This window comes from Pongo pygmaeus, chromosome 19 (assembly GCF_028885625.2).
Source record: "Pongo pygmaeus isolate AG05252 chromosome 19, NHGRI_mPonPyg2-v2.0_pri, whole genome shotgun sequence".
In the NCBI taxonomy this organism is placed as follows: Eukaryota; Metazoa; Chordata; class Mammalia; order Primates; family Hominidae; genus Pongo; species Pongo pygmaeus.
In genome coordinates this window covers 98,573,009-98,599,173 of record NC_072392.2, presented here as the reverse complement: position 1 = coordinate 98,599,173, position 26,165 = coordinate 98,573,009, and the positions used below count along the sequence as shown (strand labels likewise).

At 51.5% G+C, this 26,165-nt stretch overlaps 1 protein-coding gene across 10 annotated transcripts in view; it reads right to left on the bottom strand.

Moving 5' to 3' along the window:
• The window catches only part of RNF213 (ring finger protein 213), a 135,184-nt gene that overhangs the window by 92,675 nt on the left and 16,344 nt on the right, over window positions 1-26,165 (bottom strand). For 6 of the 10 annotated variants that reach the window (XM_063656911.1, XM_054457852.2, XM_054457850.2 and 3 more), the window contains 9 exons: window positions 24,405-24,551; window positions 14,601-15,149; window positions 14,212-14,334; window positions 13,108-13,292; window positions 12,226-12,384; window positions 11,118-11,317; window positions 7,949-8,232; window positions 7,140-7,396; window positions 4,412-4,609 (listed from right to left, as the gene is read on the bottom strand). In XM_063656911.1, coding sequence (XP_063512981.1) covers window positions 4,412-4,609; window positions 7,140-7,396; window positions 7,949-8,232; window positions 11,118-11,317; window positions 12,226-12,384; window positions 13,108-13,292; window positions 14,212-14,334; window positions 14,601-15,149; window positions 24,405-24,551 — 2,102 coding nt within the window. The remainder of the gene's footprint in view (window positions 1-4,411; window positions 4,610-7,139; window positions 7,397-7,948; window positions 8,233-11,117; window positions 11,318-12,225; window positions 12,385-13,107; window positions 13,293-14,211; window positions 14,335-14,600; window positions 15,150-24,404; window positions 24,552-26,165) is intronic. The other 4 variants (XM_063656912.1, XM_054457856.2, XM_054457855.2 and 1 more) reach the window with 1 other exon arrangement.

The following is a 26,165-nucleotide window of genomic DNA, read 5'->3' as shown; positions in this document are numbered from 1 at the left end:
AACCCAGTATTCAGTATTTCATAGAGATTATACTTAAAGAGAAAGTTTGTGGTTACCTGTCAGGAATCTGAAAATAAAGATGCTTTTATTTCAACTTCTAGGGAATCTGGACTTCTACCACTGCAGCCTTGGCCTCCCTGGCTCAAGCGATCCTCCCACGTAAGCCTCCCAAGTAGCTGGGACTGCAGGTATACCCCACCATGCCCAATTATTTTTTTTGTTTGTTTTTTGTAGAGACTGGGTACTACTATGTGCCCAGACTGGTCTTGAACTCCTGGCCTCAAGCAGTCCTCCTGTCTGGGCCTCCCAAAGTACTGGGATTATAGGCATGAGCCACCAAGCCCAGCCGCTTTTATTATTTTTAAACTGACATATAATAATTGTACATATTTATGGGGAACAGTGTTATATTTCTATATATGTATACAATACATAATGTATAAAAATGCATATAGAGAATACATTTTATGCACTGTATATACATATAAATATCTGTCTACAATGTATACTATGTACAAAGTATACAGTCTGTAATCTATACAAATATATGTATACAACATATATGCATACAACGTGTAATGTGTACAAATCAGGGTAATTAGCATATCTATCTCAAACATTTATTTCTTTGTGTTGGAAACATTCAAAGTCCACTCTTCTAGCTATTTGAAAAACATAATAAATTGTAAATTACAGTCGTTCCATACTGCTCTAGGACCCTAGAACTTACTCATCCTATCTAGACATACTTTTGTATCTACTAGCCAACCTTTGGCTAGCCCTTTCCCCATCCTTCCTCGCCTCTCGTAACTACTATTCTACTCTCTCCTTCTAGAAGATCAACTCTTTTTGCATCCACGCATGAGTAGGAACATGCATTATTTATCTTTCTGCGCCTGGCTTATTTCACTTAACGTAATCTCCTCCAAGCTCATCCATGTTGCTGCGAAAGACAGAATTTCATTCTTTTTGGTGGCCAAATAGTATTCTACTGTGTATATAGACAACACTTTCTTCATCCACTCTTCTGCGGGTGGACACTCAGGATGATTCCATATCATGGCTATTGGGTGTTATGATAAATATAGGAGTGCAGCTATCTCTTCAACATACTGATTTCCTTTACTTTGGATATATCCCCAGCAGTACGATTGCTGGATCATACAGTAGTTCTATTTTTAGTTTCTTCAGGAACCTTTATACTGTTCTCCATAGTGGCAGTACTAATTTACATTCCTACATTGTATGAGAGTTTCTCTTTCCCACATCCTCACTGGCATTTATTTTTCGTCTTTTTGATCACAGCTATTCTAACTTGGGTAAGAGCATATCTCATTGTGGTTTTGATTTGCATTTCCCTAATTAATGATGCTGATCATTTTCTCATACACCTGTTGGTTATTTGTGCGTCTTCTTTTTAGATGACTACTCAACTCATTTGTCCATTTTTAAATCTGATTTTTTCTGTCCACTTGTTTGAGTTCCTTAAATCTCCCTATCCGACGTGTAGATGACAAATATTTTCTCCCATTCCGTGGACTGTCTCTTCACTCTGTTGATAGTTTCCTTTGCTGCGCAGAAGCTTTTTGATTTGATGTAATCCCATTTATCTCACTTTACTTTTATCGCCTGTGCTTTTAAGGACTTCTCCATAATTTTTCTCCAATCTTTGCCCAGACCTAGGCAATACCATTCTAGACACAGGAACGGGCAAAGATTTCATGACAAAGACACCAAAAGCAATCACAAGAAAGGCAAAAATTGACAAATGAGAACTAATTAAACTGAGGAGCTTTTGCACAGCAAAAGAAACTATCGACAGAGTAAACAGATGACCCACAGAATGGGAGAAAATTTTTGCAAAATATGCATCTGACAAAGGCATAATATCCAGCATCTATAAGGAACATACACAAATTTACAAGAAAAAAAAAAAACAAGCAACCCCATTAAAAAGTGAGCAAAGGACATGAACAGACACTTTTCACAAGAAGACATACATGTGGCTAACAGGCATATGAAAAAAAGCTCAACATCACTGATCATTAGAGAAATGCAAATCAAAATCACAATGAGGCTGGGCATGGTGGCTCACACATGCAATCCCAGCACTTTGGGAGGCCAAGGTGGGTGGATCACTTGAGGTCTGGGGTTTGAGACCAGCCTGGCCAACATGGTGAAACCCCGTCTCTACTAAAAATATAAAAGTTAGCCAGGCATGGTGGGGTGCCTGTGGTCCCAGCTACCCAGAAGACTGAGGCAGGAGAATCACTTGAACCTGGGAGGCAGAGGTTACAGTGAGCCGAGATTGTGCCACTGCAATCCAGCCTGGGTGATAAAGCGAGAGTCCATCTCAAACAAAACAAAACAAAACAAAACCACAATGAGGCCAGGCGTGGTGGCTCATGCCTATAATCCTAGAACTTTGGGAGGCCGAGGTAGGTGGATCACTTGAGGTCAGGAGTTCAAGACCAGCCTGGCCAACATGGTGAAACCCTGTCTCTACTAAAAATACAAAAATTAGCCACATGTGGTGGCGCACACCTCCAATCCCAGCAGAATCACTTGTGCCCAGGAGGCAGAGGCTGCAGTGAGCTGAGATCACACCACTGCACTCCAGCCTGGGTGACAGAGCCAGACTCTGTCTCTTAAAAAAAAAATACAGTGAGATACCATCTTAACACCAGTCAGAATGGCTGCTATTAAAAGGTCAAAAAGTAACAGATGCTGGTGAGGTTGCAGAGAAAAAGGAATGCTTATGCACTGTTGGTGGGAGTGTAAATTAGTTCAACCATTATGGAAGACAGTGTGGCAATTCCACAAATACCATTCACCGCAGCAATCCCATTACTGAGTATATACCAACAACAATATAAATTGTTCTATTATAAAGAAACATGCCCATGTATGTTCATTGCAGCACAATTCACAACAGCAAAGACATGGAATCAAACTAAATGCCCATCAACGGTAGACTGGATAAAGAAATGTGGTACGTACACACCATGGAATACTATGCAGCCATAAAAAAGAATGCAATCATGTCCTTTGCAGGAACATGGATGGAGCTGGAGGCCATTATCCTTAGCAAATTAACTCAGGAACAGAAAACCAAATACTGCATGTTCTCACTTGTAAGTGGGAGCTAAATGATGAGAACACAGGGACACAGAGAGGGGAACAGCACACACTGGGGCTTATCGGAGGGCGGAGGACGGAGGAGGGAGAGAATCAGGAAAAACAGCTAATGGGTACTAGGCTTAATATTTGGGTGATGAAATAATCTGTACAAAAAAAACCCACAACACAAATTTATCTATATAACAAACCTGCACATGTACTCCTGAACTTAAAAGTTAAAAAAACATAAAAAAATAAAAAAACTTTCTCTGGTAATATTTTCTTGTGATAAAGGAGAGGTCATTATATTTGGATCAGAGGTCAGGATTATATATATTGCCAATATTCCTCTCCTTTAAGCCAGCATTATGCAAAGGTATAAATGGTTTAGAGTTCACAATGCCTTTGACAGTTCCACTCGTAGGGATTTATCTCAGTGAAGTCATTGGACAGAGAAAGCTAAGAATGCTTATGAAAGCACGCTGACAAAACGAAACTGCACAACCAACCAAATGTCCTGTAACAGAGAATTGGCTCAATACAAGGCTGGCACTCTCTCTGGCTGGAACGCTAAGCAATCATTATCTTAACAACATAGACAGGTATTTGCTGATGGAAAAAGTTGCTCACAAAATACCGTTAAGAGGAAAAATCAGGTTGTAAACCAGAATAAATAACACATAATTTGTTGTTGTTCTTTTAAGTACATAAAACACCCACGAATCCATATTTGGACAAAACCAGAAATAGGTACGCCGCGTGCTAACAATGGCTGTCTCTGAGGTTACAAGTTGTTTCTGTATTCTTGATAGTTTTTTTGTTTGTTTGTTTGTTTGTTTTAGACAGAGTCTCGCTCTGTCACCCAGGCTACAGTGTGGTAGCACGATCCCAGCTCACTGCAACCTCCACCTCCCGGGTTCTAGTGATTCTCCTGCCTCAGCCTCTAGAGTAGCTGGGATTACAAGCACATGCCACCACGCCTGGCTAATTTTTTTTTTTGTATTTTTCATAGAGACGAGTTTTCACCATGTTGGCCAGGCTGGTCTCGAACTCCTGACCTCAGGTGATCCACCCGTCTCAGCCTCCCAAAGTGCTGGGATTACAGGCCTGAGCCACTGTGCCCAGACTATTCTTGATAGTTTTGATGTCTTAAAATGTTAAAAGAGCGTGTGTTAGTTCTGTCATTAGAATCAGGAATGGAGTCACTGCAGAGCCCACCGGGACTCCGGGTGCACAGTGTAGGAGTCATTCTTCCCAGATTCATGTAGATAAGCACAACTCTACGACTTACGTATCTAGCATTTGTTCCCGGAACTGTGAGAAGGAGATTCCCTCCAAAGCGGCCCAGGTGTCCTCAGGCTGGCTCCAGGCGTCCTTGTGCCGCGGGGCCAGCTCCATACAGCAGTGCAGGACAGGCAGGGCTCCCAGCCAGTTGTACATACTTGTGTCCATGCACCTTTGGCACAGGTTCACCAGGTACAGCCGCCAGCTGGAAGGGAATAAAGATCCCACAGTGAGCTGAGCTGGCCAGGGAGTCATCTCCCTGGGAGTCTGGAGTCCCAACAGGAAGCAAGCACTGTGCACACAAAGCAGGAGGAGCACCGCACCTGGCTGAGCAGAGGTTAACTCACGCAGGAGACAGGGCTTCCCTCAGCCCCCAGCCTAGGGTGTCAGGTCCTTTGCAGGCCCTCGCCGAATCCCCACAACAAACTCCCAGGACAGGGGAGGGATCTCAGAGGCAGGGGTCCTGGCTAAGTAGTCAACGCAGGGTCCTGACTGACAGAGCTGGGATTTGAACCCAGACCATCTGGCAACAGTAAATCTAAATATAAAGCAACTTGTAAAATTTATTTTCATCGTTTAGAGACAGAGTCTCACTCTGTCATCAAGGCAGTGCAGTGGTGCGATCATTATAACCTCGAACTCTTGGACTCAAGGGATCCTCCTGCCCCAGCCTCTCAAGTGCTGGAATTACAGGTGCACCACCACACCCAGCTAGCTACATTTTTTTTTTTTTTTTTTTTTGAGATGGAGTCTCACTCTGTTGCCCAGGCTGGAGTGCAGTAGCACGATCTTGGCTCACTGCAAGCTCTGCCTCCTGGGTTCACACCATTCTCCTGCCTCAGCCTCCCGAGTAGCTGGGACTACAGGTGCCCGCCACCACGCCCAGCTAGTTTTTTGTATTTTTTGTAGAGACGGGGTTTCACCATGTTGGCCAGCTCTATTTTTTATTTTAATTTTTGTTTCCCAGACTGATCCTGAACTCCTGGGCTCAAGCAATCCCTCCTGCCTCAGCCTCCCAAAGCACTGGGATTACAGGTGTGAGCCATAATGCCCGGCCAAAACAACTTTTTGTTTTTTTTTTGAGATGAAGTCTCACTCTGTCACCCAGGCTGGAGTGCAGTGGCACAATCTCGGCTCACTGCAACCTCCGCCTCCTGGGTTCAAGTGATTCTCCTGCCTCAGCCTCCTGAGTAGCTGGGATTACAGGCGTGCACCACCGCGCCCAGCTGATTTTTGTATTTTTAGTAGAGACAGTGTTTCACCATGTTGGTCAGGCTGGTCTCGAACTCCTGACCTTGTGATCCGCCTGCCTCGACCTCCCAAAGTGCTGGGATTACAGGCGTGAGCCACCGTGCCCGGCCCCAAAACAACTTTTTAAACATAAGGGTTGAGCCTATAAACAATACATGGTGAATCTCCTACAGTCAAAATATATTAATGATTCCTCATACTTTAAACACCGGCACTAACTCTGTACACTGCCTTTACCTCCACTCCTCCTCTTTGTCAAAATGTGCAGCGTTTATTTGGTTGTTTTAGGTTTGTAAAACCAGGCCAGGCACAGTGGCTCATGCCTATAATCCCAGCACTTTGGGAGGTCGAGGCAGGCGGATCACAAGGTCAGGAGCTCAAGACCACCGTGGCAACATGGCGAAACCCCATCTCTACAATAAACACAAAAATTAGCTGGAAGTGGTGGTGTGCACCTGCAGTCCCAGCTGCTCAGGAGGCTGAGGTGGGAGAACCACCTGCGTCTGTGAGGTTGAAGCTGCAGTGAGCTGACTGCTCCACTGCACTCCAGCCTGGGGGAACAGAGTAAGACGCTGTCTCAAAACAACAAATAAATAAACGTGTAAAACTGAGAGGCAGATGTCGTGATAAGACATGCTGGTCAGGAAAGGCTACCTAATGTCATTCTCAAGTTCAAATCAACACACGCAGAGAGAATGCTGGGAGACTGTGACCATCAGAGCTCAGTGGGGTCTGAGCAGGTACCAAGTCAAAGGCCATCGCCTTCTCACCACTGAACATTTCAGGCCCAGGACAGTCACACTGTGTTTCCTGAACTAGACACGGCACAGGCAGGGGCACGGGGAGAACATTCACGGTGCTTCTGCAGATGTCCTTGAGGGGATGTGTTCAAGCTGGCATCACGCCACAACCGCCTAAACGTGCGCACACAGAGGCTGCTCATGATACGACACGAAGCTTCAAAAAGCAGGGTATTCAGACCCGGCGCAGTGGCTCACGCCTACAATCCTAGCACTTTGGGAGGCCGAGGCGGGCGGATCACCTGAGGTCAGGAGTTCGAAACCAGCCTGGCCAAAATGGTGAAAACCCTTCTCTACTAAAAATACAAAAATTAGCCGTGTGTGGTAGTGTGCACCTGTAGTCCCTGCTACTAAGGAGGCTGAAGCAGGAGAATTGCCTGAACCTGGGAGGCGGAGGCTGCAGTGAGCCAAGATTGCACCACTGTACTCCAGCCTGGGCCACAGAGTGAGACGCCGTCTGGGGGGGAATAAAAAGGCAGGGAATTCAACAGAGGACAGAATATAATAAAAATAAGACAGATGCTAGGAAAAACTACTGACAGGACCACAGTGAGTGGTAAAATCACGGGTGGTTTTATTTCTTGCCTGTGTGCTTTCAGTCACTCTAGTCAAGCACTTATTTTTGCAATCAGAGAAAATCATTATAATAGCTATAAAAAACATTTCAACAAAAAATAATAATACCTCTGAGGTATCCCAAGGATGTGGCTTAGGTCACTGTGAAACTCATCTGGTGAGCTGGCATCTGAGGTTAGGAGGTGACACAACAAGGTCAGGCTGTCTTCTAATAAAAACTGAATTTTTTCCACTATGAAAAGGACAATCAGGCCCATTTTCAGTTTACTCCTCACTGGGCCGTCTATAGGCAAAGAGTCCGCGCTTTTTCTGTCCAAAAGTGGTACCATGTGCTTTTTCAGATATTCCCACAGGTATCTCTTCACCTGATGGTGGGAGAAGAGGAAGATGCATGAACCACGGATTTGAATTCATCGGAAGTGTCCAGAGCTGCCCCAGCACCACAGCTAGGGCAGCAGACCCCATCCGTGCCCCCCTACCACACCTGCGAGAGCCACAGGAGCAGCTGCGGTGCAGCCAAGACCCTGGCACGAGGGCTCAGGCAGGGCCCCTGAGGCTCATCAGGGCTCAGCCTCACCTCAGAAACAGCTCCAGGCTGGCCTGAAACCCGCCCAGGCTGCACCGCAGTGTGGGTAAAGGTGCAGTGACAGAGGGTGCCCCGTTCCTTCCACTCTCCCTCCAAGGCCAGGGGAGGACTCAGGACTGGTGCTGGGGTGGGGCTCAGATTACAACCAGTAAAAGGAGGAAAATGGGGAGGGCAGAGAAATCCCAAGAGACAGTGGTAGGAGAAAAGGCCAGAAAGTTCGACACATTCCCATTTGCAACCTGGCCCACAGAGTCAAGGGGTCATCCGGCCACTAGCAGGTCAGGTGAGGCTCCTGCCCAACAGGTAGAGCAGCTGGTGGCAAGCCTGATACCTCTTTCTCCCCGTACTGCAAATCGGTCCACGGCTGTGCCTGTCCTTCATAAATCATAGGCTGTTGCATGACAAAGTAAAACTGCTGGAACTGGGTGAAGAAGCTGTTCAGGTTGATGGTGTCCCAGGTCTGCAGGATGCTGAAGATGCTGTCCAGCATGACCGTAGCGGCAGTGTGCTTCCCCTTCACCAGGTCCTTCCTCGACCCGTCTGTGATGTGGTTCATGACTTTCTGTAATTTCCCAGGAGGCTTCATACAAACTATGTCATCGTATTGATGCCAGTCTAAGAGGGACAGAAAGAACAAGAGCCTACTTAAGACCATCCAAACACTGGAGACCTAGACGCTAGCCTAGAAGGCTGATCATGACGGGTACAGAGATGGAGTAAATGAGGCAGAGGAAGGGAGGAAGGGAAAAGCAAAAACCCGCACACTGATGACAGCCAGACTCCTCCATCTGACTTCTCAACTGAGGCCGGCCCCGTGCAAACAGACATCCTAGACGTCCCACAGCGATGGGTGGAAAGCCCAGGGTCACGGAATGCAGCGGGCCTGAGACTTGCAACGGATCTCTAACTATGTAGCTCAGCAAACTTGATAAACAACCTCCTTAAACATCATCACAAGCAGGTGGAATGTGTCATACAGAAACCGCATCCCTCACTAGCAACTGAGCACTGTCCCAGTCAATCCCTGAGTTGGTTTCCTCTGTACTAGGAACGGGACACAGCCTCTGGAGGTAGGTGCAGGCTGCCCAGCAGGCAACATGGCCCTTGGCATGGTGGCTGACATAGGGCAAGGGCTGAATTCGTGACTGTTCTTAGGCTCCATTGCAAACAATATGAGTGCAGACCTCATTACAGAAAACCCAGTGAGGTCGACTGTAAAATAATTAGAAAACCCAAGACGTCAATGAGACGGTCAGAGCCCATGTGAAGACCTACAAACAAAAGTAAAAATCAGGCAGAAACGGGAAGCACCCGGACAGGCCTCCTGAGCCCCCTGCTGTGTTTTGACCCACAGTTGTCTAGACTGGCAGGCCCGCCCACCCCAGCTCAGCACCCTGGGCCCAGTAGGGCCTGCAACTGTTTAGTTCTCAACTCGGTCATCACCTCCTTGTGGAAGCTTCTGCCGACCTCCAGGTCAAATCCCCTACCACGTTTTTTTTTTTTTTTTTTGACTGAGTCTCCCTCTGTCGCCCAGGCTGGAGTGCAGTGGCACGATCTCAGCTCACTGCAAGCTCCGCCTCCCGGGTTCACGCCATTCTCCTGCCTCAGCCTCCCGAGTAGCTGAGACTACAGGCGCCGCCACCACACCTGGCTAATTTTTTTGTATTTTTAGTAGAGACGGGGTTTCACCGTGTTAGCCAGGATGGTCTCGATCTCCTGACCTCGTGATCCGCCCGCCTCGGCCTCCCGAAGTGCTGGATTACAGGCGTGAGCCCCCGCGCCCGGCCACCACGTGCCCTTTTAACTGGGCCATCAACGCCACAACGCCACAGCATTTATCAGAGCAGGAATTCCATATTTATAGAATTCCATATGTAAATGTATTTATATATGGAATTACTGGACTAATGCCTATTCTCTCAAAGCTTAAGTTCTCAGAGTACACTCTCTAGCTAGTAAAAACCATATTTGCCTGGGCACGGTGGCTCACGTCTTAATCCCAGCACTTTGGGAGGCCAAGATGGGCGGATTGCTTGAGCCCAGGAGTTCGAGACCAGACTGGGCAACATAGAAAGACCAGTCTCTCCAAAAAAAATATGAAAAATTTGCCAGACATGGTGGCACACACCTGTAGGCCCAGCTACTTGGGGGGCTGAGGGGGAGGATCAGCTGAGCCCTGGTGGTTGAGGCTGTAGCGAGCCGAGATCGTGCCACTGCACTCCAGCTTGGGTGACAGAGCGAGATCCTGTCTCAGAAAAAAAAAATATATATATATATGTTTACAAAACGAAAAAATATATACTCTATAAAGTTCTTAGGACTTCTGTCTTTGTCCAGGGTGGAGTGACAGGGACTAAATTTACATTCTTCCGTATCTGCCTAAAACAACACATGAACAACATAAACAGTGAAACAACTGTTTTCAAGACACCGGACACCAGGGGCAGGGAGGCCCTGGTCGCGGAGGGAAAGCAACAACCAGTTGACCCCAGCTCACTTCCTTGAGTTTCAGGGTCACTGTGCAGGGAGGGGGAGCGAGGCGAAGCCCAGGACCCCCCAGGTGAGGAGGCGGTGCTGGGAGTCCAGGCGATCAATACAGTCAAGTCTTGATCTCTGTCTATCAAGTTTGCAGACAGAGAACCCAGGTGCGGGACCCCCGAGAGAGGCATGGAGGGGCACAGAGGGCTCTGCGAGAAGGGAAGCACCCACGTCTATCGACAGATGGGCGGAGGGGCTGATGTGCTGAGGACGATAGCCAGCAGGAGCCTGCAGACAGGGCTGTGGATGGCATCTCCAGTCAACCATCTGAAAATCTCTAGAGAAGGGACAAGTCCCAGTGGCCTCCTGGTCACTCCACTTGTCCCTGATCCAGCTCCCAGGCCTTTGCTGCCCCTCTGTTCCCAGCCGCAGCCCTTCTTCTGGCTTCGTTTTCTCTCCTTTCCCTTAATTAAAAATCCTTTCCGGCTGGGCGCAGTGGCTTACACCTGTAATCCCAACACTTTGGGAGGTTGAGGAGGGCAGATCACCTGAGGTCAAGGTCCAACATGGTGAAACCCTGACTCCACTAAAAATACAAAAGTTAGCTGGGGGTGGTGGCAGGCTCCTGTAATCCCAGCTACTTGGAAGACTGAGGCAGGAGAACTGCTTGACCCCGGGAGGCAGAGGTTGCAGTGAGCCGAGATCGCACCACTGTACTCCAGCCTGAGCGACAGACTCCGTCTCAGAAAACAAACAAAAAGTCCTTTCCATGTTTCCTCCTGCAAGTGAGTGGGTAAAGTCACACTGAGCTCAAAGGAGAAGCCAACACATCTTTAACCAACCAGAGACACAACCCAAAGTCAGTGTCACTGAACCTGGAGGCTGGGGTGGGGTCAATGCAGAGCAAAGAGGACCTCACTGCCCAGGCAAAGTCTGTGCTCTCCAGAGAGACGCGTCCAGTACTGCAGGACTGGCACCTGCACTCCGGAGGGGTGAGCAGACAGCCTGCTGCCATGACTTACCTCCTGAGCCCAGAAGTGAAGATTTTATTAACAGACAGCGGTTGACGTGCTCGCCCTCCTTCTGCTGGCGCTTGTAGATGAACTCATATTCAGCAGAGCCCTTATTATAAATGATGTACTTATAAGGAATGTATTTATCTAGGTGCTTCTTGGAAATGACGACACTGCCTTCAACAAGAACGCCGTCATGACCTAAGTCTCTGTGAATGAACAGGATACGGTTGGTTATCCAAAATTCCTAACCCGGAAATTTTAGTTATTCTCAAACGTAGCATGGAGTGCAAAGCTATAAATTGATGTGGACCAAGAGGAGGCAAGGCTGGGTTCAGTGGCCCATGCCTGAAATCCCAACACCATGGGAGGCTGAGGCGGGAGGACTTCTTGAGTCCAGGAGGTCAAGGCTGCATTGACCTGTGATCCCACCACTGCACTCCAGCCTGGGTGACAGAGCAAGACTCTGTCTCAGATAAACAAAGCTGGGCATGGTGGCCCAGGAGATGGAGGCTGCAGTGAGTCATGATTGCACTGCAGCCTAGGCAACAGAGCAAGATCCCCTCTCTAAAAAGAAAAAAAAAATTATAATAAATAAAGAAAGAATACTTTAAAAAAAAAAAAGGTCCATGATGGAATATGACACCAAAATGCATGGCCAGGAAGAGCTGTCTGAAATATTCATCTTCCAGAACCCAAAGAATGTCGTCAACTCACTTGATAAAAATTATTTAAAGGCTGGACGCAGTGGCTCATGCCTGTAATCCCAGCACTTTGGGAGGCCTAGGCGGGCGGATCACCTGAGGTCGGGAGTTTGAGACTAGCCTAGCCAACATTTAGTAGAAACTCTGTCTCTACTAAAAATACAAAAATTAGCCAGGCTTGGTGGTGGGCGCCTGTAATCCCAAGCTACTTGGGAGCTGAGGCACGAGAATCGCTTGAACCCAGGAGGCGGAGGCTGCAGTGAGCTGAGATCGTGCCACCACACTCCAGCCTGGGTGACACAGCAAGACTCCGTCTCAAAAAAAAAAACAAATTTTTTTTTAAATACGTGTCACAGGCTGGGCATCCTATGCCTTCCCTGAGGGATTCCTCCCAAGCCTAAAGACACGCTCACCTGCTGTAGTACAGCTCACAGACATTGCTGGCCCATTTCGGCTCCCCAAATTCTTCTCCTCCTCTGATGAAGACTTTATGGTGGTCGGGACTGAATGAGAAATGATGAGAGATGATGGCGTGGAAGTACACGGTGACTCCTCCGCCTGGGCTCAGCGTGCTGGTGGAAAACCAAAACAGAAATCTGATTCCCGTGAGATCTGTCCACCTGCCATGTGCATGCACACACGTGCACACACATGCACAAGCACACATACACACACTCATGCACTCGCGCACACACACATGCACAAGCACACGTACACACACTCATGCACTCGCACACACACATGCACGCACATGCACAAGCACACGTACACACACTCATGCACTCACACACATGCACACGTACACGCACATACACGTGCACACACATGCACGTGAATGCACACAGGCACATGGTCCTTGTGTTCGTAATGCACATTATCACACCCTAGCAAACATGCAAGCACGTCCACATCTGACACACTACCCCCCCATGGGGTCCTCTCTTCACTGCCTCCAAAATGGAGGAAGAAGAGGTGGCCAATCCCTGCCCATCTCTGAAGTGCTGGGGACAGTGGCGGGAGGCACCAGCAGGTGTCTGGGCCAGAACAGCCCCTCTCCTCAGTTCCCAAAGGCCTACGCTGGCTCCAGGACCCCAGGGGCTATTAGGAAACAAGAAACTGGCACAGGTGCCTGCCCCCATCCACCTCCTAAGTGGTCCCCTTTTCCCCCAAAGTTAAACTTGCCAAAACAGCTGACTAGAAGGGCAGCCTGGATATCCCCTGGGAGTTGTGCAGGGGGAAGGTGTGCCGGGCTCTCAGGCAGGGTCTCCTTTGCTCCCCTGCGGGGGCATCCCTACCTTGCCTTCACTTCCTGGACACCTGCTTTCTGGTTTTTTTGCTCCTTGTCCTTTTTCACAGCAGCTGCACTTCTGTTCTTCCCCTCTGGCTTCTTCAGGTCTTCAGGCTCCCCTCGTTCATTTTTACCAACTTTTTCTCCAGCAGCAGCCGTCTCGTCCTTGGTCTTGGTCTTGGTCTCAGCTTCCTGCAACAAGGAACCAAACCCTGACCTTCAAGGCCGGCCTCCACATTTTCTTTTTGAGACAGAGTCTCGCTCTTATTACCAAGGCTGGAGTGCAGTACTGCGATCTCAGCTCACTGCAACCTCCGCCTCCCAGGCTCAAGCAATTCTCCTGCGACAGCCTCCCGAGTAGCTGGGCTTACAGGCACACGCCACCACGGCCGGCTAATTTTTGTATTTTTAGTAGAGACGGGGTTTCACCATGTTGGCCAAGCTGGTCTTGAACTCCTGACCTCAGGTGATGCACCCGCCTAGGCCTCCCAAAGCGCTGGGATTACAGGTGTGAGCTACCGTGCCCGGCCCAGCCTCCACACTGACCCCTACAGGGGATGCTTCTCACAGCGGCCAGAGTGGTCACAACCCTTCCCTGCTCGGGACCTTCCAATGCCATTGGGGCCACTAATCACAGCCTCCAGAGGCGCCGCTCTCCAGCCTCATCGGTGGCCTCTCCTCCCCCAACTCCTCCTGGGGGCACTGGCGTCCCTGCCGCTCTGGGAACAGGCCCACCCCACACTAGCCCAGGGCCTCTGCACATGACCTTCCCGTTGTCTGGGACACATCCCAGACACCTCCGGGGACCATCCCTCACCACCTCCTCAGAGAGGCCTCGCCCGGCCACTTAGGCTGTGGGGGCCACGGTACCTCGGGGCCCAGCCGGGTGCCCTCTCTCCCCTCCCTCCCTCCCTCCACGATCTTCTCACTGCTGAAGTCGGTTTCCTGACTCTCTCTCCGCTAGAATGTGAGCACCCCGAAGGCCAGAGCTTTGTCTGAATCATGGCTATATCCGCAGCACTTAAATATTCGCTGAATAATTAAATGAAAGAGGCGCAGCCGTGGGCAGGAGGAGGGCCTCCTGGAGCCGGCAGGCAGGAAGGAGACGCACCTGGCAGTGTGTTTTGGAAGCAGGAGTGGTTGCTGGCGGCTGTTTTGTTCTCTGGGTCTTCTCTTTCATTTCCTTCCCGGCCCCTTTAACTGTATTGGCTGGCTCAGCTGCAGCATCAACTGCCTGAAAGACCCCAAACACCAGGGCCAAGGTGACAAAATGGGCCAGGGTGACTCCGACTCAATGGTTTAAGGGGCAGCATCTGCCACAAGCCGAGGGACAGGGTGGGCCGGCATCCCCGGTGGAGGAACAGCCCTCCGACTCCCACCCAGGGAGCAGGGCCCAGAGGACGCCCCCCCTGGCAGGGAAGCAACGCCAGCACCTTGCAGCAGAGCCCAGGTGCTGAGGGCTCGGTGCCACTCCCGGGCCATCTCTCCCGGATGACTCACCGTAGAGGCTGGGGTCCCTGCCTGCTGCTCGGTGGTCTGTGGTTCTGTCCTGGGCTCAGAGCTGCCTCCTTTTGACTCAGGCAACAGGAGCTCCTTGGCAGCATCTTCAGTCCTAGAACGGCCTTCACCAGCAGAGGTCGGGGGAATGGTCCCCTCCTGGGACAGGCCTCTGCCCCCAGAGGGGATGGAAGCGTCCTGGTCCTCCCCTTCCGTGTGGTGCTGGGATTGGGGGCTGCTCTGAGCCTCACTTCCTGTGGCCACTCCTGCCTCTCCCAAAGCCCGAGCCTGCAGGGGGCTGTCGCCAACCTCGGTGGGCGTGGAAAGGCCGTCACCCTCCAGTGGCGTGGTGGCTGTGCCCGGGGGCTGGCTCGGCTGGCCAGTGGGGCCACTCTGCTGAGCTTGGCTGTGGGGCAGGGCTGTGTCCTGAGGCCCCGGGTTTGAAAGCAAAGTCAGGTGACAGGGGCTGGCAGGAGACAGGGGCAAGGAAGCCAGCTCTGAGGAAGGGGAGTTGTTCCAAATCTTTTTCTTCTTCCTTTTCTTCTTTTTGCTCTAAAGAGAAAGAGAGACACTCACTTTATTTCTTAGATTTACTCTACTCTAGCCTGTGTTTCCCTCCAACTTTCTCTTCCATTTCTCAACTACATCAAGCTTGGCTCGACCAAAGTACCTAACATCTGTCAAATCTGCAATTTCCTGGAAAGAATGAAATTAAGAAACAAAAGTCGGGCGTGGGCAGGGTCGGGGCAAGTGGCCTTGAAGCGCTCGCGACACTCAGCACGGTCACGGCCAGGCTGAGACCCTCACACGGGCTCACTGCTTATTGGACACCCACTGAGATGGATTTTTATTTATTTATTTATTTGAGACAAGGTCTCCCTCTGTCGCCCAGGCTGGAGTGCAGTGGTGCAACCCCAGCTCACTGTAGCCTTGACCTCCTGGGCTCAAGTGATCCTCCCCTATCAACCTCCTGAGTAGCTGAGACTATAGGTGAGCATCACTGCGCCCAGCTAATTTTTTGTTTGTTTTTTGTAGAAACGGGGTTTCATCATGTTGCCCAAGCTGGTTTTGAACTCTCAGGCTCAAGCGATCTGCCCATCTCGGCCTCCCAAGGTCCTGGGATTACAGGCGCGAACCACCGTTCCCAGCTGGTTTTAAAAAATGCTCTTTAGAGACAGAGTCTCACCATGTTGCTCAGGCTGGTCTCCAACACCTAGGCTCAGGCAATCCTCCCATCTTGGCCTCCCAAAGTGTAGGATTACACACGTGAGCCACCATGCCTGGCCTGGTTTTGAACATTAGAAAGCACACACAGGCTTTCCACATTTTATGCACTCTATAAAAATATTTCGTACATAAAATTTGAAATGAGAAGAATGAGACAAAAAAATGAGTAGCAGCTCCCGCCGCACCCTCAGCAAGCACAGCCAGGCTCAAAGGCACATCCAGGTTCAGGCGTACGGTCCCCACCTTGGAACCAGGACTACAGCTGGTAGGAGGAGGCTGCCAGAACCCTGGGACCCCACAGGCATCTCCCAGGGGGCAGTACTCAGGGGTGCGTGCTGATCGGGTCAGTACAGGAAAGTGATTTGTAGATTCCCTGAAACCTGGTGGTGTGTGATGAGGGCCCTCAACTGCCAGGCAGGAGGTGTGAACCTGTGCCTACTCCACGCCCCCCACCTCCTGCACCCACATACCCGGGAAGACCAACACACACTGAGGTGCAGCCCAGGGGCTAATCCACCCTCTCCTCAGCAACTGGTAACAAGGGGACGAGGAAGAGCCACAGGATCCTGTCACTGCCACTTCAGGAGCCCCTCGGCTGACGGCCGGCCCCTGTGTGGCCCCAGGAGGAGGCTGCATTCCCACCCACCCAGGGCATGACAAGGCCGCAGCTGGACAGGGCTGCAGCCCAGGGCTTCCAGGAGGCCAGGCCGACACTGCAAGCCCTTCTCTATCACACATGGCCGCACTTCCGGCCAGAACCAGGGCCAGAAATTCCGATTTTCTCCTCCTTTTTAAATTCAGAGGAAACCCATGCTCAGTGTACACAAAGCACAGGAGGCACCCCTGCCCCCCCGACCCTCCGACCCATAACATCTCCCCAGGCCACAGCTTGGCTCCAGCCTCCCGCTTGGCCTGCGTCCGACACCGAACCCAGGCCACCAACCCACCACATCACTGAGAGCACCTGGTCCCATTCCAGGGAGCAAGCACCACCGCTGAAATGGCACACTTGGTGCGTTTGGGTGCGGACAGGGGAGACTCACTCCTAGTGCAGGCCGACTCTAAAACAGGGCCTCACTGAGATCTGGCCACTGCACTCCAGCCTGGGCGATAGGTTGGGTGCGGTGGCTCAGGCCTGTAATCCTAGCACTTTGGGAGGCCGAGGCAGGCGGATCACTGGAGGTCAGGAGTTTGCCACCAGCCTGGCCAACATGGTGAGATCCCCCGTCTCTACTAAAAATACAAAAAATTAGCTGGGCGTGGCGGCGGGTGCCTGTAATCCCAGCTACTTGGGAGGCTGAGGCAGGAGAATCGCTTGAACCCAGGAGGTGGAGGTTGCAGTCAGCCGATATTACGCAACTGTACTCCAGACTGAGCAATAGAGCAAGACTCCATCTCAAAAATAAAAATAAAAAAAAAAAAAAAAGCAACTGCAGAAGCAGAGTCTGGGGCCGGGGCCCAGCACTGGAGAGTGGCGTCATCAGGACAGGTGTCAGCCTCTGAATGACAGGCTGGTCAGCTGCCGGGGGACCTGCTGAGGGGGGAAGCAAGAGGCTGTCAAGAAACAGGCAGGTGCTGCACAACCCTTCACTGCAGGCACCCATCATCCTCAGTGTGCTGAGGAGACCTGGTGGGTGGGGTCCGAGCCCTGAAGACAGCCTCATCGTGGAGAGGCGATGATGCTGTCCCTGCCCAGCCAGCTGCCTGGTACCTCCAGGGCTGCTATGCAGTGGCGTCTGGGCTGGGTTTAGAGGGCCTGCCTGAGTTCCCATCCAGCTCACCCCATGCCGCAATGGCTGGGCAACCCCAGGTGGGTCACTGAGCCACCGTGGGCCTCAGTTTCCCCATCTTTAAAGTGGAGACAGCAGATGTGTCCACATCAGAGCATCACTGAGGGTGACCAAATGGGACAAAGCACATGGAGAGTTGTAGGACACTGCCTGGCACACGCAAGGCCCCCAACAGTGATGCTGTGGTCACAGTCACTGTCCACACACAGCAGGTGTTTGTGGCCACCTGGTGACAACGCTGGATGGCCCATCCTGGGGAATGGTCCCTTGGCTCTCCCTGTTCTCGGCCGCATGGTTTGAGTAACATCAGCTTTACTCTAGCCCCAGGGGCAGCTCTTGTGCGTGGGCTGGTGTCAACCACTGGTGTCAATCATGCTGGCCATAGGGACCCACTGGGGGATTGGACCGTGAGCCAGTCAGAGCCAATGAGATTTGAGGAAACGCTTCCTCTCTTCAGAGGAATCAATCACCAGAGGAGGCGCTCTCTTGTCCCCTGAAGGACAGAGTAGCAGGTGGATCACAGGGGAAGCCACTCTGTGGCACGAAGGAGTAACGGGAAACAGCTGATGAGAGGCTCAGTCGGGGAGCCACGTCCGTCCGGAAGGCAGAGTAGACAGGGCCGGAGACGCCTGCACCAAGCTTCACCTGCAGGCTCGGGGCTCATCAGGTGTGTCCATAATAAACTCCCTCAATGGGATTAGAAAGGCGGAGCTGGGCTTTCCATTATTTGCAATTCAAAGGCTTTTTTTTCTTTTTCTTTTTTTGAGTTGGAGTCTCGCTCTGTCACCCAGGCTGGAGTGCAGTGGCACAATCTCAGCTCACTGCAACCCCTGTTTCTTGGGTTCATGCAATTCTCCTGCCTCAGCCTCCTGAGTAGCTGGGATTACAGGTTCAGGCCACCACACCCAGCTATTTTTGTTTTGTTTTTGTTTTTGTTTTTTTTGAGATGAAGTTTCGCTCTTGTTGCCCAGGCTGGAGTGCAATGACATGATCCGAGCCCATTGCAACCTCCGCCTCCCCGGTTCAGGTGATTATCCTGCCTCAGCCTCCTGAGTAGCTGGGATTACAGGCACCTGCCATCATGCCCGGCTAATTTTTTTTTTTTTTTTTTTTTTTTTTTTGTATTTTTGTACAGACGGGGTTTCACCATGTTGGCCAGGCTGGTCTTGAACTGACCTCAGGTGATCCACCCACCTCGGCCTCCCAAAGTGCTGGGATTCCAGGCGTGAGCTACCGTGCCTGGCCATGATTTTCATATTTTTAGTACAGATGGGGTTTCACCATGTTGGCCAGCTAGTCTTGAACTCCTGACCTCAGGTGATCCACCCACCTCGGCCTCCCAAAGTGCTGTGATTACAGGTGTGAGCCACTGTGCCTGGCCATAACCCAAAGATTTCTAATGGTTAAAATAATCAAACCTCAAATTAAGTTTTTCCCTAATTATGAAAGTTGAAAATAAGCCAAGGTCATGAATGCTCTAGCAGCTTCGATAACATAATCAGGCTCTGGCAGAAATAGACAGAGAATCCTCAGGCTCTGGACCACCGAGTCACAGCCCTGAATGGGAGGAGCCCACTGAGGCAGGCCCCTGACCACCCCCCACCTCCCACCAGCATGGAAGATGCAGGCCCCCTACCGCTTCTTTCCTTCATGTAGCAAAGGGCTCAGACCTTAGGAACAGCTGCCAGCAGCCCTCCCCAGGGCCCGCCTTGCAGGAGGGGAGTGGCCAGACAGGAAGAAACAGCAGCAGCAGCACCCGGAGGTTGGTCAGAGCCCGGGGAGGCTGGAGGCAGGGGCCAGGCCTGGCCTCACTCCCTCCGCCCACAACATGGGGCTGTGGAAAGACTGCAGTAAACGCAGAGGCAACGGCAGGAGAGACCCTTAGAGGGACCGTGATCCAGTTCCTGGAAGACCACTGCCCTCAAGCCGCCATCTCAGACCCTCTTTTCAATAGAAACAAAACCAACCATCTGACATCATCGCACCTGCAGGGCTGAGGCCTCGGAGGAGCAGCCCCAGGCTCACCCCCCTCAGCTCTTCCCCTGTGAACAGTAACCTGGCCCTGAATTAGGGACCACTTACTGCTCGGTGAGGACTGGCCGAGTGCCCCGGTAGGCGCCCTGTGCTTCCAGCGCCTCCTGCTGTCTGCTTTTCCATTGAACAGTTTCATGGTCTTTGACCCAGAATCTCGAACTACATAACCATAGTGGTATTTATAATTTTGAGGGGGGGGTGAGGCTTAGAAGTATTTACATAATTTTATAAATATCCCCCTGTATTTTCTAGAGCTTTTAGGATGCTGTTTTACATGAAAATATTGAATCAGGCCAGGTGCGGTGGCTCACACCTGTAATCCCAGCACTTTGAGAGAACGAGGCGGGCGGATCACCAGAGGTCAGGAGTTCGAGACCAGCCTGGCCAACATGGGGAAACCCCATCTCTACTAAAAATACAAAAATTAGCCAGGCATGGTGGCACGCACCTGTAATCCCAGCTACTCTAGAGGCTGAGGCAGGAGGAATCACTTGAACCTGGGAGGCAGAGGTTGCACCACTGCACTCCAGCCTGGGAGAAAGAGCAAGACTCTGCCTCGAAAATAATAATAATAGCCCGGTGGATCACGAGGTCAGGATATCCAGACCATCCTGGCTAACACGGTGAAACCCCATCTCTACAAAAATACAAAAAAATTAGCCGGGCATGGTGGCGGGCGCCTGTAGTCCCAGCTACTCGGGAGGCTGAGACAAGAGAATGGCGTGAACCCGGGAGATGGAGCTTGCAGTGAGCCAAGATCGCGCCACTGCACTCCAGCCTGGGCGACAGAGTGAGACTCCATCTCAAAAAATAATAATAATAACAATAATAAATAAAAAATAAAAATAAAATATTGAATCAAGCTGGTATACAGTCGGCCCTCTGCAGCCACAGATTCAGCCAACCACAGACAGAAAATATTGGGGAAGAAAACAGAAAATAATGAGACAACAATAACAAAGAACACAAAGGGAAACACGATACCGTGTAGCAACTGTTCACACAGCATTTATGTCATACAGACGCCTGTTGTAAGGAATCTAGAGATGAATTAAAGTGCATGGTGTTGGGGGCCGGCCACAGTGGCTCAGGCCTGTTATCCCAATAAACTTTGGGAGGTCGAGGCAGGCGGATCCCTTGAGGTCAGAAGTTTGAAACCAGCCTGGCCAACATGGCAAAACCCCATCTCTACTAAAAATACAAAAATTAGCCAGTGTGGTGGCGTGCGCCTATAGTCCCAGCTGCTCAGGAGGCTGAGGCAGGGGACTCGCTTGAACCCAGGAGGCGGAGGTTGCAGGGAGCCGAGATCACGCCACTGCACTCCAGCCTGGGCAAAAGAGAGAGAATCCATCTCAAAAAATAAAAAAAATAAAAAATAAAGTGCACAGGCGGATGCTGTGGGTTATGTACCAATTCCACGCCGTTTCATATCTGGGACTGGGCATCCTCGGATTTTGGTGTCCTCTGGGGTCCTGGAACCGATCCCCTGTGGGCAACAAGGGACCGTGTGTTTCAGTGTGAGTATGAGATGGGTGTGAGTGGGACGTGTGTGTGTTGGGGATGTGTGTATGTTGGGGGGTGTGTGTTGGGGGGGTGTGTGTGTTGGGGGTGTGTGAGTGGTGCGAGTAGGGTGTGTTGGGGGTGAGTGGTGTGAGTGGGGTGTGTGTTGGGTGTGTGTTAGTGGGGTGAGTGGGGTGTGTGTGTGTTGGGGATGTGTGTATGTTGGGGGGTGTGTGAGTGGTGTTGAGTGGGGTATGTGTGTGTTGGGTGTGAGTGGGATGGGTGGAGTGTGTGTGTGTTGGTGGTGTGTGTGATGGGGGTGTGTTAGGTGTGAGTGGTGTGAGTGGGGTGTGTGTGTGTTGGGGTGTATGAGTGGTGTGAGTGGGGTGTTTGTCTTGGGGGTGTGTGAGTGGTGTGAATGTGGTGTGTGTCGGGGGCTGTGTGAGTGCTGTGAGTGGGGTGTGTTGGGTGTGTGTGAGTGGGGTGTTTGTCTTGGGTGTGTGAGTGGTGTGAGTGGGGTATGTGTGTGTGTTGGGGTGTATGTGTGAGTGGGGTATGTGTGTTGGGGTGTGAGCGGTGTGAGTGGGATGTGTGTGTGTTGTGGGTGAGTGGGGTGTGTGTGTGTTGGGGTGTGTGTGTGAGTGGGTATGTGTGTGTGAGTGGTGTGAGTGGGATGTGTATGTGTTGGGGGTGAGTGGGGTGTGTGTGTGTTGGGTGTGTGTGAGTGGGGTGAGTGGTGTGTGTGTGTGTTGGGTGTGAGTGGGGTGAGTGGGGTGTGTGTGTGTTGAGGTGTGTGAGTGGTGTGAGTGGGGTATGTGTGTGTGGGGGTGTGTGAGTGGTGTGAGTGGGGTGTGTGTGGGGGGGATGTGTGAGTGGTGTGAGTGGGGTATGTGTGTGGGGGGGTGTGTGAGTGGGGGTATGTGTGTGTGGAGGGTATGTGTGTGAGGGGGTGTGTGAGTGGTGTGAGTGGGGTGTGGGGGTGTGTGTGAGTGGAGGGAGTGGGGTATGTGTGAGTGGGGTATGTGTGAGTGGGGTATGTGTGGCGGGGGTGTGTGTGAGTGGGGTGAGTGGAGTGTGTGTGTTTTACCCAAATGCTGAGCCCATGGTCCAGACGCCCCACTTTCCACACCCATGTGTACACCCTGACCAACACGCTCCGGTCCGCATATGCAGTGCCCTAACTCCAGCTCACATCTCATGCTCCGTGCGCATCCCCAGGTCGCGCCTCTGTTACTCCGTGGGAATGTTTCCACCCGTGTACGTTAACAGTTTTACTATAAATCTCCCATCCACGTACGTTGACAGTTTTACTATAAATCTCCCATCCATGTACGTTGACAGCTTTACTATAAATCTCCCATCCATTTCTCCTCCTCACATCCGTTAAGTATCCTCACCAATTTATAGTTTAAAATCTGTCAACTTCCAAAAATACAAAACCAGGCTAGGGTGGTGGTTTATGCCTGTAATCCCTGCACTTTGGGAGGCTGGGGCGAGAGAATCGCTTGAGCCCAGGAGTTTGAGACCAGCGTGGGTAACACAGCAAGACCCCATCTCTACCAAAAATTTTAAAAATTAATTGGGTGTGGTGGTGCACGCCCGTAGTCCCAGCTACTCGGGAGGCGGAAGCACGAGGATTGCTTGAGCCCAGGAAGTCGAGGCTGCAATGAGCTATGATTTTGCCACTGCGCTCCAGCCTGGGACACAGGGCGAGACCCCGCCTCAAAACAAACAAACACAAAACCCACCAAACCCATTCAGAGCTATACTACTGTTATACATTAATTAGTTGGTTAAGTTCCTGTGTCAGTCTGGGTGACAGCAGACATCTCTGCAGTGCTAACCCTTCCATGCTCTCTCTGGGGCAGGGCCCACCTCTCCACGGACTTCCTGTCTGCTGAGCCCGAGCCTTCTCCTCGCGTGGCCTATGAATCCATCCTTTATTTTATAAGTTGCTTCTCATATTTTTGTTGCTATTGTGAATGAGCTCTCCACCCACACTGTGCCTTAGGTCTGGGTAAGTCCAGCCCCCTGTGGATGCTGCCTGCATTTCCCAAGAGCTGCAGGAGTGGGCTCACGGCCAAGCCCCAGCCCACAGCGGAAAGAGCGCGCCTGCCTTGAAGGCTTCTGCCTATTCCTAAGACCTGGCTGTGGTGGATGCTCGGTAAATCTCCGTTCAATGAACACGTGACCATCTCGATGGGCGGGGGCGGGGGGAGCGCGGTGCGGGGAAGGCAGGGAGGCCATCGCCCTCTGTAAAAAAGTAATAAACTTCACAAGCATCACTCTTCAAGGTATGAAGCTCCCTTGCTTTTCCCCAAAAGCAAAAGTCCTTTCATTAGATGTGTTAGCTAATTTCATTTTTGATATTATTAGTGAGTCCTGTAATACTCCTAAATGCTATAGAAAAAGTCAGGATTTGGGGCAGGCACAGTGGCTCACGCCTGTAATCCCAGCACTTTGGAAGGCCGAGATGGGTGGATCATTTGAGGCCAGGAGTTTGAGACTAGCCTGGCCAACATGGTGAAACCCCATCTCTACTAAAAATACACAAAAAAAGTAGCCGGACGTGGTGGCGGGTGCCTGTAATCCCAGCTACTCAGGAGGGTGAGGCAGGAGAATCGCTTGAAGCCTGCATGCGGAGGTTGCAGTGAGCTGAGATCGCGCCACCGCACTCCAGCTTGGGCGACAGAGGGAAACTCTGTCTCAAAAAAAAAAAAAAAAGAAAGAAAGAAAAGAAAAAGTCAGGATTTCAACTTCCAGAAACCAGAGACTAAACTGAGCAGGGCTTCCACTACACCCCCATGTGGCAAGCGCCATCCAAGACCTTGTGTTCAGGCAGAGGCCGGGTCGGGCCCCCACCTGCCTGGGTCTGGCCCTCTAGGCCCCCTTGGGCTCTCCTGCTGCTCTCTGTGGTGAAGCCTGTGTTGCTGGTGGAGCTTTAGCCAGGTGAGTGCAGCCAGGTTAAATTTCTCCGGGTGTCCAAGGGGACAGCTGCACGGAGTAAAAAGGCAAGTGGAAGGATGCACAATAAAGCTGAAATTCACCACTAGCAAAACGTCCTCAGAGTCACAAGAGCCAAGCCTGAATCAGCGCTGCTCTTTCACCGCCCAAGGGTGACCCGAGAACGCCCATCCTGGGCAGCCTTCCTCGACTGGCAGGGACTCAAGGGCTGGAAGTGCGAGGTGGCCGTGCCGGGCTGTGCCAGCATGCACGGGGGCAGGGAGCGTTCTGCCCAACTATTGACTCAGACTACCTGCTCACAGTCTGCAGAAGGCACGCCGGCGGCCTCAAGCGGGGCTGCATCCTGCTTCCTTCTCTTGCTGGGTATGGCATTAGCAGCTTCCCACTCATCGGATATGAGGTCTACAGTAGCATCTACCAAAACCTCTGACGCAGCTCCCTGTTGAAACACGACCCCCTTCAGACAGGGCAGGGCTGTGCACCCCACGCACAGCTCCAACAGACTCGCAAAGACCCCACCTCAGGGGCCACCTCCTCTCGGGAAGGCCCAGGCAGGGACACCCACGTGTGGGCACTGACCACCTTCCCAGCACCCTCTGCCTCCAGGACCCATGGGCAGGAGGGTGTGGGAAGACGAAGAAGCAGCTCCTGCAGACGTGCAGGGCAAATCCACATAAAAGGAGAACTACCCAACACCAGAGGCGGCACCCTGCCAGGCTCACGGCACCCTGCCAAGCTCCCAGCACCCTACCAGGCTCCCAGCGCCCCGGGCCTCCACACAAATGCCTTGGCTTGTGCTCAGAGCACAGATGCACAGCAGAGACCGACCCAGAAGGTACAGGCAGGCCCGGGCACCCCGGGGCCAGCCAGGCCAGGCCTCCCAAGCCCCTAGAGGTGGAGGCAGGCAGTCTGACCCCACAGTGGGCACACTCATCCGGCACCTCCCTTCCACACCGGGCATCACCGGGAGACCTCACAGCAAGACGCCCAGCAGGAAGCTGAAGAAAGGAAGCTCCACCAGCAGCCTCTTGGCCTGCTGATGCCTCCAACCCAAATGACCCCTGGCTCCAGCAGTCTCCTCTTCCCTTACCACAGGAAGTACAATCCAGCAGCCAAGCCCAGTAGCCTCTCCAGAGGAAGAATCCACAAAGGACACCCTGTTAGTCAGCAACCAGCGGCCACCAAAGGAGAGGCCAAGTAGAGGACGGCTGTGCCAAGGAATGGGTGCGGGCCCCTCTCTGTGCACCCTTTCCCTCTCCACCCACCCCGTGACTGCAGATGAGGACTGACCACCTGACTCTGCCACAGGGTGAGGCTGGCCACACAGCTTGCTGTCTCAGCTTCTGGGGCCGCCTCCCTTGGCTCCTGGCACCCTCCTCACCATAGTTAGAATGAGGCGTCTGCGCTTAGAGAACCATGCTCTAGAACACATACACTGTTCTCAGCTTCAGAATTCAATAGGCTCCCCGTGGGATTGGGAAAATGTGCAAAAGCCCCTGTAAACTCATCACCAGAGACACCCCATCGGCATTCACCTGTGTATTCACTCTGAACTTCTCTCATGTGTGGATATGTGTATATTTAGGCTTTTTTTTTTTTTTTTTTTTTTTTTTTTTTTTTTGAGACAGAGTCTCTCTGTTGCCCAGGCTGGAGTGCAGTGTCTCAATCTCGGCTCACTGCAACCTCTGCCTCCTAGGTTCAAGCAATTCTCCTGCCTCAACCTCCTGAGTAGCTGGGACTACAGGCAAGCACCACCACACCCGGCTAATTTTTGTATTTTTAGTAGAGACGGGGTTTCCCCATGTTGGTCAGGCTGGTCTCGAACTCCTGACCTCAAGTGATCCACCCACCTCAGCCTCCCAACATGCTGGGATTACAGGTGAGAAGCCACTGGGCCTGGTCCTAGTTCACATTTTCTTCATCCCAGAAAGAAATCCCGCAGCAATGACTCCCTACTCCCCACTCCTCCCAGCCAACCACTAATCTGTGTTCTGTCTCCACGGGTGAATCTATCGTGGATATTTTGTATCAATGGAATCGTACATGGCCTCTT